The 14,174-nt window shown below is 34.7% G+C and overlaps 1 protein-coding gene across 4 annotated transcripts in view; it reads left to right on the top strand.

Moving 5' to 3' along the window:
• LOC128265040 (allatostatin-A receptor) overlaps positions 1-14,174 on the top strand; it is a 94,679-nt gene that overhangs the window by 73,334 nt on the left and 7,171 nt on the right. For all 4 annotated transcript variants that reach the window (XM_053000817.1, XM_053000816.1, XM_053000814.1 and 1 more), the window contains 3 exons: positions 6,228-6,417; positions 6,510-6,605; positions 7,946-8,096. In XM_053000817.1, coding sequence (XP_052856777.1) covers positions 6,228-6,417; positions 6,510-6,605; positions 7,946-8,096 — 437 coding nt within the window. The remainder of the gene's footprint in view (positions 1-6,227; positions 6,418-6,509; positions 6,606-7,945; positions 8,097-14,174) is intronic.

Genomic DNA, 14,174 nt, shown 5'->3' with positions numbered 1-14,174 from the left:
TACTTCATTTATAAAATGCGATAATTATATTTTTCAAAAGATTTCTTAATATAAGAAAATCGATCATTTTTGAGTGTTTCTATTACCTATAAAATTGTATTAAAATTAAATACAACCTTAAAGTATCTTTCTCTGAATGATTGAATGACAGCATGTCTGATTGATTGATTCACATTTTTTTGTCAATGATAATGATGCCCCACGACGTTGGTGTTGATTTTCATGGCGCTGCCATTGTTGTCATGGTAAAGGGTAAAATGGCATTGTTAAACAGATGTGTATGTCCCTTCTTCACAGTACATTTACCATACATATATATCGTACCATAGATAATTTGGTCATTCAATTGCCAAGGCATTTAAATGTATACACAGTCAAATAAAATAGTTGCAGCTGCCTTAAACTTAAATCGGTTTTAGTTCATATATAACCCGAAGAAAGATAATCAATTGGGGATTAAGAAACAGAAAGCTGGTTGATGTTTGACATTATTTACCACAAATGTATTTAATTGAAAATGCTTCAGCTTGCCACAACAAAAACTATTCGTTGGAAAAAGCAATTGAATTAGAAGGACGTTTTAATTTATTGACCAAAGGCTGTTTAATTTAATTTCAATGAACTCAAGATTCAAGATGCATTCGGTTGGATTTGTAAAGTATTATGATTGATGGTGAAGGCTGACACTTCGTAAGGTAAATGTCCAGAAGCCATTTACTTCTGAGAATTTATTTTGAAATTAATTAACAGAACAAAATGGCACAGTTGAGACATTTTGGAAATACAAATCGTGTATTTTTTATTTCTAAAACATTACTAACATATATCTATGGATTATTTTCAACTGTAAATGGTATACATATAAAATACTTAAGCCAACGTGAAGCCATCGCTCTGAACTCAATCCAATCTGCCCTTAGCCAAGTTTTCCATGGAAAATGTCCTCTTCCTTTTTGATTTATCCGAGTTTTCGCCCCCGACTCCGTTTTCCTTTTGTCTGGCATTAAATATGTATTTGTATAGGCTGGCAAATGATGCAAATAAAAGAAGGGAAAACAAAACAGAAATAATGAAGGCTGGACACCGCCGGTTCCAGATTCCAGATTCCAGAGAGTCTGAAGATTGCAGAAGGACCAAGAAAAGGACAATGGACCAAGGATCCTTTGTAACCGGATATTCATGTGCCAAAACAGGATGTCTTTCTGTCTGTGCTGTGCATTAAAATTTAAATTAATTGCCATGGCCGAGGGAACTGTACTTTGGGTGTTTTCCCATGGCAACACAACTGCATATCCTGCATATCCTAGAAGCAATCATTTATGCACTTAATGGTCCTAACCAAAAGCAGCAAGGGCTTAAGCGCACACACTCGGCCGACTTTAATTGGATCATAAAACATAGTCCTCTGTCGAATATCCGAAGCTCGAACGAAACTCTTACATTGAGACTGCAAATTTTAATTGAGAATACATTTCAATGCCATTAAAATTATGCCTCTCGTAATGAGTCGTGTTCAAATAATCAGCCAAAACAATGGACTTAAAACTCGTAAATTACTCCGCTCAGTTTACGGCTCTCCAAAATAACAGCAGAAATTCTGATTACTTCACTGGGGAAATCCCCTTCAAGTGAGGAACTTCAGTCCACAGTAATTAAATCACTGCGCACTTGAGGCATGGAATTTGCCCACTTAACTCCTGAGTTCCTTAGTTGTTTTCAATTATTCAATAGCGTTAGCCAATTGGCTTTATCACAAAATTGAACTCGAATTTATTTTTCCTCACCAAAAAATAAGGTCTTAATCAATGATAAACCTCGTAAAAAATAGTTTAAAATAGAGAATTTAAAAAAATTGTCTTTAAATAAAATTTAATATGATGAAGCAATGTGAAGAAAAATATGTGCGAAAATAATAAATAATAGTACAAAATTTGAACGTCACAAGTAATAAATAAAATAAAATATTACTTCTAGAACAAAAGAAATGAAATGCATTGAAGATGTTGTTACTTAAACTTTAGCCTCAAAGTCAAAACCTTTCTACACCTGTGCCCACTAAATCAGGGCTCAAATTGCGAATACGCCGTGTTGACTTGAAGTGCATCAATAACAGGCTAAAAGAGGAAGTAAAAAGCCGGAATGGAAAGGAGGAAAAGGGGACAACAAGAGGGCTAACGAAGGGCGTTGGAAATGGGTGGGCATTAGAGTGACATTAAAGTTCAATAAAACTGAATTTATGCCCCCGATGCGAGTGGACAGGAAATCCTGTCTAGAACACACAAGTACACACACACACACACACATACACACACCCATGTGTGTCTTGCCTGATTATTTGTTTATTTGTAAGCTGGTTCAGAGCCAACCTGACACGCCTCCATTTTTTTGCAGCCTGGCATTAAATAACAAGCGTTTTTTGCGCTTGAAGAACTTTTGCCGCTTTCGCTGCCGAGCCCCATAAATTATGCTACACTTTATTATTTTGTAAAATGCCAGCCAGACAAGAAAGTCGTAATATAAAATAAAAAACTGGCACACTTTTTCCTTTAACGGCGGGGAAAAAGTTAATGTCCCAACAAAAATCCCAGACTCCCAGCCACCGAACTCGGTGGTTTTTCGGACCCTTTTTTGTGCGAATTCTTCTCGTGTGTCAACAGTGCCCGCAAAAAGTTGGTTAACCACAGAGACTAGTGGGTGTCTAGTGGTCTGTACCGCCTTTTGTTAATTGATAAGGCCCCGACACACAAAGTTGCCAACTGAACCCTATTTAAAAGTAGCAAAACGCAAACAAAAATGGGCGGAAAACATGGCATTTTCTTTGTTGTTTTGGGTTTTGAGTGGCAAAAAAAAATATAAAAATATTAATAACGAGTTGATTAAATTCATAAAACGTATACTTTTGAGGGAGGCTCTATGTTTCTTTTCACACAAAAAAATAAATTTTTGCATCTTAATTACCCTGGTGTGGTTTATGTAAAGTAAATTAAATAATAATGTTATGTTAATTTTTTAAAATTGAAATTATTAATTTATCAAATATTTGATTTAACTAATTTATAGTGAGGTACAATCTTTTTGCTTTCTTAAATTCAAATATTTTGTAATTATTTCCCAAAAACGTTGCTTAATAAAATAATTTTTAATGTCCCTGTTTTTGAACTGTTGTATCATTTAATTCGCTTGCCATATACTGGCAATTCTATGCAAATGCTTACGCCAAAATGGCAAAAATTTGCTAGCAATCTGTTGCCAAAAACTATTCAGCAATAAACAATGAGAGAAAGAAAACTTTTGGCATGGGTTTAAACAGGGTCACAGTTGAGACACCTTATGGCGCACATCTGTTGTCTTTCAGTATATATACATATAATAAAATATAAATATGCCATCTATATATATTTATATTTTTACATGCAACCCAAATGTTTTTATTTTTGTCACCATTACTATTGATTCGCATATTTCTCTTCCTGCTGCTACTTATTACTCTATTGCCTATTTTCTTATTCTTTTTTTCTTTTTTTGGAAGGTTTTGCGCGTTTTGTTTACCTTGAAACATCCTGTGTTAAATATATATTTGAAAAGGAAATTGATTTGTGGGCGCAGCTCGCAGCTACCGCTTTTGAACTGAGAAAAACCAAGTTTTAAATTGAAACTTAAACTCAAATTAAAGCTTTACATAGTAAATAAGTGTACAAGAATCCAAATGTGCATAGTAATAATACAAAAATAAACAGCTGATAAAAGACAACCACAATTTAAAGTGTTTTTTTTTAAAAGCTCGACATATTTATATTTTTTTTCCTTAGTGTACTGCGCGACATTTTCCATTTCCTTTGACTTTGCACCTGAATTACTCTACTTTTCCTCTTTTTTCTCTTTAATGATTGTTGGCCTTTTGAGTTTTTATTTCCTTTGGCTTCGTAGCCCACATCAATCCATTGGCATCTTCTTTCGGGCCAAATAACATTTTGTTACAGTTCAACGCTGTTTTGACCCCCTTTTCTTTTTTTCTATATTTTTTCCCTTTGTCACGCTTCTCTTGTGTGGAGCTACATAAATTGTTGGCTAATTGCAAGTGGCTCCTTTGGCCAAGAGAAAAAATCTAAGAAAAACTGGGGAGAGGGGCTTCAAGAGGGGCTAGCGGAGAAAATTGAAAGAATGAAGTGAAAGCAGGGTTCAGGGAAAGCGAGTAAAAAAAGTGAAAGCAGAAAACGGCAACAAAGAGTCAAAATAGTAACAATGGCAGACTCCTGTTTTCGCCACACCCCTTCTTCGGCATTCAGCCCCCCACCCATGTCACACACACACACTCACACTCACACCCGCCCACAAACATCCTTTACAGAAGTCCGCGCGTTGTTTGCTGCCTTTTGTCCGCGTAATTGGTGGAAAAGAAAAACTTGAAGGGCAAATCCAGCGGCGGGCGTTTTCCAAGGGGGAAGGGGGTGGGTCTGTAACGGAAAACTGCGGGGGAGGGGGGAAGGGGCTTCCACCATCAGCAGTAAGTGAATGCCGGACCATTGCCATGGCAGCGCGATTCTTAGCATTATGAGTTTTCATTTTATTTAACAATTTTCAATGGAAGCAGGACTCACACAAAAGTGAGGACTTACTCATATGAAAGGAGACTACATTTAAAAAGCCTTATTTTCATCTTTCTTAAAGAACATATAAATAAAAATTCAAAGTTAACTTATTTTATAAATAAAGTCGACATGTTTTCAATGATACTGCAGCGGTATTCGTTGTTTCGAGTTTATTTTGCAAAATAACTATTAAAAAAGCAATCTGACTTTTTTTAAACTATTTTTTATTTACAAAAGTTAGCAAGTTAAAATATATCTATACCTGGTTTTAGACAACTGTTCAAAGTACCTGAACTTTTACTAATAGCTTAATTATTTATCATAATAGTTTATCGAAAATATTGAATCAATCAAAATATTTCCAAAATATTTATATTTCTTAATATGAAAATGTTGATTTGTTATATTTACAGCTGAGGTCATATTAATAGTAGTAGGACAAATTAAAGGGCTCAAAAAAACATAGGACAACCTGTGTTTTAATTTATCTTAATTTTTAATTACCAATGGACATAGGTTCATTACAAGCTTATATAACTTGAAAATAAAAAAACAAATAAAAATCACTCACCCATATCCAGCTCCTTCCAGGAAATCTCTTGCCCGACAAAACTTGAGCAATATATACATACGTATGTATATACATATATATTTATTTTACCGCTTACTCATGAACCTTTTCCCGCCGTGGCCAAAATGAACTTAATTGCAAGCCCAAGTAGCCTTTCGATGCGGCTATTTTAGGGAACATTTTAAGACCGTCAAAATACACTTAAAAATCATGCATACATACATACATACATATGTACATACATTCGGGGATTCGCGGAGGATTTGGTTTATTTTCCTTCCTCAGCAATGATTCTTTCCTCGCATTCTTTAAACTGCCATTTTAAAATTAAAATTACCACTAGCGACAATTCTGCTGCTTACAAAATGACTTCGCGTGATGCGGCGTGACCGCTTAATAAAATTTTTCACCTGACGCCGATCTCGCCATCCGTTTTAAGTTGATGCACAAGAGAGACTTATTTTTATATTTTGCTTGTACCGTTTTTCTTATTTGTTTCTTTTCTTCATTACGGTAAAACTTTTGAGAGAGATGTCTGATTTTGTTAGGGCGGACTCTCTTATGCCTACTCGTTCTCTTGAACCCATTTCCCCAGTCTAAGTCTCAATATAGCCTATTTCTCTCGCTGCGCCTACCCACCCATAGGTGGCGCCAGTAATATATATCTGCTGTTGAGTGCGACAAGCTCTACATTCCATAAGGTAAAAAACTACTATGTTGTATATTCATGAGCGCAGCTTTGTAAAATTTCGATTTCGAACATTTACTTGAGAAATGTCGGTACGTTTTAATAGCTTAAAATTCATGTAACAATAGTTTAGTCTCTATAAGAGTTTATTTTTTTTGGGTCTAGCTTTGATTGCCATTTAAATAAGCTAGAAGAGAACTATTTTCGCGAGCGCAGCTGTATATACAAAGTGTTCATTTTAGAATATTCATAATCACATTTACGTCAGAAATTTCGACATGCAATCAAATTTTTCGCCATCCCTATTAGTTTTAAAATTTTAATTGTGTAAGAATTTGCGTGCTGATATGTGAACCACTCAATTTGCATGTTCTTGCAGTGGTTGTGGCCAACCAGCAGATGCGCTCGACCACCAACCTGCTGATCATCAACCTGGCCGTCTCCGACATCCTGTTTGTCATCTTCTGCGTCCCGTTCACGGCCACCGATTACGTGCTGCCCGAGTGGCCGTTTGGCAATGTGTGGTGCAAGTTTGTCCAGTACATGATTGTGGTTACGTGCCACTGCAGGTGGGTGTCGGGTGTCGGGTTTCGGTTGTCGGGTGTCTGGGTATCTGTATACATTTATATATTTTAAACATATCCGGACTTGTTACTTGCAGTGTTTACACGCTGGTCCTGATGTCCTTTGATCGCTTCCTGGCCGTCGTTCATCCCGTGACGAGCATGTCCTTGCGAACCGAGCGCAATGCCACACTGTAAGTGCCCCCCATCTAAAACAACTCCTTTCAATACACTCGCCGAAAAAAATGGAGAAGTCTCTAAGGCTTTCTATACAATCAATTAAAAACTTTCTTTTCTGATAATTTTTAGTGTGACACAATTTTTCAAATTATAAGTGTGACCATTTCTTCAAATATACTTCCAAATTGGAACTATCAAATAAAAGAAGAACATTGAAAAACAATTTAATTAAATTTAACTTAAACTTAACTTATTGAGGCCAATAAAAAAATGACACTATTTCCATATAAAAATATATTTGTGACCAAATCCACAACCATTCCAAAATAATAAACTATAAAAAATATAAGTGTGACCAAGCCACTATTATATCATGATTTTACACTCTTAAAATTAGCGAGCTTGGCTTTAAAAGAACTTTTGCAAGTTTTCTAATTAATTAAATCTAAATGAGGTCAATAAAATAAATGTGTGACCAAACTTATAACCATTTCATTCTATGACAAATATAAGTGCGACCAGGACTTATAAAATTAGCGAAATAGGCTTTAAGATAACAATGCAATTTTTTTATATTATCTCATAATTATTTTAAAATAATAATCATTTTCAACTCCCCCTTAACATTCTCATAATGCCAATTATAATAGTTAATTTCAAGCAGACCATTTTTTTGAGTGTGAAGCCCTCCTGCTTCCCATATCGCACACCATCTAGAGTAATTGCATCAATTTGTCCGGGCTTTGTAATTAGCTGGCATTGCCTACCTGCGAGTCTTCTTCCCTCTTCCCTATTCCCTCTGACCTCTGACCTTTTCTCTTCTGTCACCTGTCTTTGTCACATAAATAAGTCCGAACATAGCGCTTTCAAGTTACACAACTGAATCTTTAAAAGATGCGAAAACCTTTAAGGAAGCGGAAAACTTCAGCCAAAGAAAAAAAGTCGACAAAATATTTGCAAGAAATTAAAAATCTTAAAAGGCGTCCGAAAATCTGGTAGTATTTTTGTTTTCTCTAAAACAATTTCAAACTTTGCTGGCAGCTTTTTTGATTAAAAACTTGCAATGTGTCTTAAGAAATTTGAGGTAGCATTAGGAGAGTAGTATAACAAATTAAAAGGTTACAAAGGCAAAGGCAGCCATTTTAATACATTTAATTAAAAATCTAAATCTATATTAGCAAATAAGTGCATAAACTGCACTAATGTAGTTTTCAGCTAGAAAAAATGATATTATTTAAGGACACTTATGAACATAAGATTCTCTGATTACTCGGCTTTATTTTAAAGTCCGAAAGGTATCGCAACCCGTTTAAATCATTCCGTTTTCAAACATTGTTTTGTTCGTTTCTCTTAGGGCCATCATGTGCGCCTGGATAACGATTGTGACGACTGCGATTCCGGTGGCACTTTCGCACTCGGTGCGAATTTATCAGTACCAAGGAAATGCCGGCACCGCTTGCGTCTTCTCCACTGAGGAGGAGGTCTGGAGTCTTGTCGGTTTTCAGGTTAGTTTCTCGTCCACTTATTTTGTTATAAATATGGAATAATATGGTCTAAGTTATCTAATTTAATGATACTAATTTCAATCATTGGGAAAGGTCAGATTGCATTTATTAATTGGTGCAATATATTCATCATTTAATTTAAACTAACTAAGGTTTTATTTTGTGTGTACAATCCACCCACTTTGTTGTGCGAAAAGCCATAGTGAAATGGCGGGAAATCGCCTATTGTTGAAATCAAGTCATATTTTCCAATGCTTGGCCGCCCGGACTGCAATATATTTCCTACTTAAGGACACTTCCATACTTCGCTTCACATCCACTTGCGTTCCTTTTATTCCGAAACGCGAGGACAAGATTATTAGTTTCAATAAACAAAAAATCATAATTTAAAATAAAGTTAATTTAAATTAAATAAAAAAACAAAAGTTATAATAAAAAAGAATATTTATATCACAGAAAAAATTCTGTCAAAGCAAACGGAACCCTAAATTGAAATTCCTTCACGAAAGCAAACCCGCAATCAAAGTGAATTTTCCTCTCACACATTTCCATCGTTTTACGGCAACCCAGGGGTTTTACTCACCATATATGGTGAGCATTTATTAGCGCTTTTCAGCTCTCAATCAACAATGAACACAATGCCTTTGACTAGATTAAACCACACTGGCCCTCCACACACACACAATGCATTTGCGTTGAGCCCTGAAAGGAAGACGAATCCTTCCCGCAAATTGCCAAATGCCAAATGCCAAACTGCAGAGTGCGTCCAGTGCTGAATTTTCGCAATTATTCGCCAGTTTTTGGGGGATTGCGATTGCGAGTGCGATTGGAGAAAGAGCTGGCACAATTCCATCATCATTATGGGACCACTTTTTCCCCTCATGGAGATCTATGCGTTACCCCAAATCGCTTTTCCGTGCGCTTGACTTGCCCATATTTTTCGCCCCGACTTTGTTATGTTTATTACTTGAACTTTTGCACATTAATCAATTCGGGGACTGCGAGAGCAAGAGTCTTCGAGTGTAATTTCATGCCGGAAGGATGTTACACCGGAAAAGCCACAGTTGTTTTGGCCCCGAAGGGCGACGCATCAGAGGGGTGGAATGAGTGAGCTTTGTCGTCTATTTCCATTCGCAGAACAAATGAATGACGCCCCGTATAACTACACTAAGAAAAGAGTAGAAGAATAGTTGTGGTAGTAGGAAAATAGTAATAGTAAACACCAAAAAATATATATATAAAAAATCTATATAAATAAATACATTTAAATAATACAAAATAGCTTAGTAATGTTTAATTTAAAGTTTAAAAACCTTCAAAAATGTAAAAGCAGAAATACTGCAGCGGTGTGAATTTATGAAATATATTTTTTAGCTTTATCAAAATATATTTTAAATTAAATGCATTGTCAATTTATTTAAATTTATATATTTGAAAAAATAATTTATTTAACAACATGTATGAGCTATAAGGGAAATTGGCTCAAAGGTTTTTTTTCAAGATTAGAACTCCCCATGTAATATATTACCAGAATGAGAAATGTTAGTACCTGTACACCCAGAGAAATACGACGTAATATAATTAAACACAAAAATATTTGAATATAAAATTGTGTCAAAATATAAACATACTTAAAATTAAAGTTAAAACATGATAATGTAATTAATAACATATTTAATTGGTTTGTCCAATAGGAAAATTGTAGATTTCATATTTTTTCTAATTTAACACTACATTTTTCCATACTTAAAAATAAAAATAGAAGTGTAACACACTTTGAAATTTCCGAAAATATTTAATTCAAAGTGAAAATATTTGGATTTACCATGATTATTCTCTGGGTGTAGCGTTTGGCTGAGTGTGGACAGGTGACTTGATGACTGACTGACTGACTCGCAAAGCTATTCGCTGTCTTCAGCTAATATGCACCCGTGAAGTTTCCCCGCCTCTCCACCGAATTTTCCCGGCTCACCTTTCCACTTCACTTCACTTCACTTCTCTCCAAAGTCCAGAGTCCAACGCCACCTGGCACCAGGCAAATTGCACAGTTCGCTTCGCTCCGGGTTTTCCATTTTCCGACACTGACACGGTTAAGGATACCGATACCGAATACGAATACGAACTGGAATACGGGGACACGGCTACGGATACGGCATGTCCTCTGTCTTTGTGTCCGGGTCGCACCACGCCCCCTCTGCACCCACCTCCCCCAAGACGTCGACTGTGCACATAAATCGCAATTGCTTTGGAAAACACGAAGAGAGAAACCACAACTTGGCTACTGAGTACAAAGTGTGAATGCTCTTTAAAGGATTTCCTCGCAGACAATCAAAACTTTTGCAATTAAAGAGGTTTTATCAGGGATTTCAAAGGTTTTATGAAATACAGCTTAAGGAATATAGGACTAACAAATCATTTACACCATTTTAAAAAGTTCATTTCAAAAGTTAATTTTTACAATCTGATTAATACAAATATGATGGACTTTACTGGATTTACTTATCACTTGAACCTTTTTTAAAAGAATTTATCTATGCCAAAAGTTTATTCTATAAGTTTTGTTCTTAACAATTATTATTTATACAAACTATGTAGGGTTTTATTTCGCTTTTACTAATTGTTTTTACCTTTTGTACTTCAAAGAGCATCAAGCATACCATTTGATAGAGGAATCACATTTTTAGTTCGAATTTGATTTTCCGCTCCTGAAAATAGTCATTGTCAGGGTCAATATATATATGTATATATAGCGTGCGTTAGTTTGAGCCTGCCGTGGCAATAAAATAAAAATGGATCAAACTTGTGCGGGGCATCCGTCAAAGCAAAACGAACAGCGAAACTAACGACCGAATCGTTGTCATCGTAAAGAACTCATAAAACTGAAACAAATAGACTGGAAAGGGACGGTAAAATAGTGTTTATCATTCGATACTCCCCGCCCAAAAAACGACGCTTAAGTTGTTCTCAACGCTTATTAAAGTTGACTCCTGTTGTTTTTGCTATAACAAATCGAGAAGTCCTAAGTCCTTTAAAATTTAGAGATGATTCTTGAACCTTACTAGACTATTCCAGTTAAATTTTCTAAAAGTTTAAAGACCATCTTTAAAGTAATTAAAGCTAGACAAACAAATATTTAATGAAATTTATTTAGGATTTCTATAATATTGTATCCATATCAATATATGATGACTTGTAAAAAATAAATTCAAATGTTTTTGATTTAATATGGGTTTTAATCTTTAATTCAAGACAAAACATTGTATGTTTTTGTAATGTTTTCAATTTAAAACTAATTGTATAATTTAAATGTAAGACTATAAAGGTTTTGTTAAAAATGTTAAATTCTTCGATTAAACTATGTTGACTTTTATTAAAAGTCCCAGCCATATTGTATCCCCTATTTCCAATAATCCCATGGCACTCATGGTCTTTAATGTTTTCAATTCAATAAAGTTTATAAAACATTTTGAACAAATGTTTAATTCTTCAATATGATAAAACAACGTAGAAATTCTGTTGACTTCTACGATTATTATTCCACGTTGTTAAAGCTTTTATTAAAAGTGCCAGCCATATTATAAACCCAATTTCGCAGCCAATTCATAATTTCAATCATCTTTTCTATGGTATATAGTACATACTTGTATGTCCTGGGGAAATTTACAAGGTGAGGGGGGAAGAAGACTCATCAGAGCCTGTGGCAAGTTGATTAATTTCGCTGAGTGTCAAGTTGCGTTTATGGACAAATCCCAGGCGCAATTTTTGGGTCATGCCAAATATTAAGTATACGCCCCCGACCATTTATCAAACAGCACACACTTCAGTTTATGGCTTTTTATTAGGACCCGCATAAAGTTTAAAGGCCGGCAAAAAAAAAGCGAAAAAACACAAAAAGTTTGCTCCTCAAGTTTGGCAACTTTTATTTATGGCGATTGTGCTGTAAAATTTCATGGTGGATATCCATCGATTCGGGTATCTACTATATGTATCTTTGTTCCTAGCTTTATTTTGCATCTTTCTATTTCCTAAGTGGAAGTTTTATAACCACCATGGCAAAGTTTATAGTTCCTCAGATCTCTAGATATATTATACGCACTTGTCTCGGCCCATTTACAACACAAAATGACTGGATCACCCATTTCGAAAATGCAATTGGGCACCGAAAAGCCCATTTGGAAATCTTTGCTAATCATTTGCCGAGCAAAATGACTTTCAGTTTTGTTTCGTTTCGTTTTTTTTTTTTGTAGTCCTGAACGGCAATTTGGACAAAAAAGCAGCTGGGACCGCTTTTGCGCAAGTTTTTGCAGATAACTATTTAATTTTTAAAGCGGCTGAGAAAAGTCGAAAAGTTGTGCAAGTCAAAGTTTATTCAATTTCTTTGGAAAGAAAGTTTTATCTTGAATTAACCGGAGTTGCAAAATTTCAAGTTATCTGAAAGCTTGTTAAAGTTCATATTTTATTTTTCCAATCCTTTTTTTTCCCAGTCTCTCAGTCCAAAAATCAAAAATTCGTTCATAAACTGGAATAAAATAAATCAATATTTTTAAAGCGGCTGAGAAAAGTAGAAAAGTTGTGCAAGTGAAAGTTAATTCGTTTTCTTTTAAAGAAACTTTTATCTTGAATTAACCAAAGTTTCAAAAAGTGTAAGTTATCTGAATGTTCATATTTTATTTTTCTCAATCCCTTTCTTCGCAGTTAAAAATCATATAATAATGTTGTATAAAAATAAAAAATAAAGTAAAAGGGAAAAATAGTTTTGGACACTCCACTTGAGTAACTGTAGCTATCTGATTGTGTCACTTGCCAGTCAGACAATAAATAAATAAATAAAGGACGGAGAAATGAAGCAAATTATATTCACAATAAATCCCTTTGTCTTGCGAATGTGTCATAAATTGCAGCATTCGGCAAAGATATCGTTAACATCATTGCCGCGCATTACAAACAATTTCCTTTGCAATCAACACTTTAATTAATGCATCAGTAATCCGCCCCCATCTCAGCAAAAATAAAAACAAGGGAATATGCAAGAAATTAAGAATGGGATACGATTCAATCATACTCCTTTTTCTCAGATATAATAACGCAAACAGATAAAAATATTATATTTTTTTAAATATGAAATTATTAGAAATTGCTTTTAATAATTTGAATAATTACGTATTTCGTTAAAATTTTTATTAATAATCATTTTTAAAAAGTATTTTATACTTAATCAAATTTATTTACTATATTGGATTTGGTATATTTTAAGTATGTGTTCGAAACAACATTCATGTTTACTAAATCCAATATACCTCTAGCAATGGGTGTAAAATCTGGTGAGTGCAGGAGCAGATATCCGGGCATCATTAGCCGGATACCGGAGATACCGGGGATACGGATACGGATCCGGATCCGGAGAAGTGTCAGCGTGGATTATGTCACTCGTCCTCGCCGCGATGTCCTTGTTTGTGTTGCCGTTTTCGTTGTCGTTGTCGATAACAAACGACATGTTCATTGGCCATGGCCATGGGTAAATCCCAACAAAGTGATTTCGATTCCATAGCTGTCAGGCATTCGCCAATCGCCCCCGGAATATGAATGTGGGGGCGTGGCAACGATTATTAACAATTGCGGCAAATGCGCGATTTCATCGATGCACAGGACAAAAAGTATACTGAAACAATACAGAGATTTAAAATCAATTATAAAGTTGGATAAAATAGATCAAAAAATAATTATTTGAATAAATATAGTATTTGAAAAATCGGATTTAAAAATAACCATTTTTATATTTTTCACACATTATCTTTCAAGATGCCACGGAAACCCCCGAATTTATTGATTATATGATCAGCATTTTTGTATTTTGTGTTTAAGTCAAAACTTGATTTTTATTGGAGATGTTTTATAAATGAATAATTTTTTAAGCAACATTTTAGTTGTCCATAAATAAATTTTATACTTTTGCGACTATTGGAAACTTTTGTAAGACTTTTCTCTCCGTGTATTTTTACGCGCCTGCTTTATTTTTCCGTTTCATTGCCTTTATTCCGAGTTTCACAATTGATATATGTACATATATTTTGACTTGCA

This window comes from Drosophila gunungcola, unplaced genomic scaffold (genome assembly GCF_025200985.1).
Source record: "Drosophila gunungcola strain Sukarami unplaced genomic scaffold, Dgunungcola_SK_2 000090F, whole genome shotgun sequence".
NCBI lineage: Eukaryota > Metazoa > Arthropoda > Insecta > Diptera > Drosophilidae > Drosophila > Drosophila gunungcola.
This window is presented reverse-complemented; position numbering and strand designations above follow the sequence as displayed.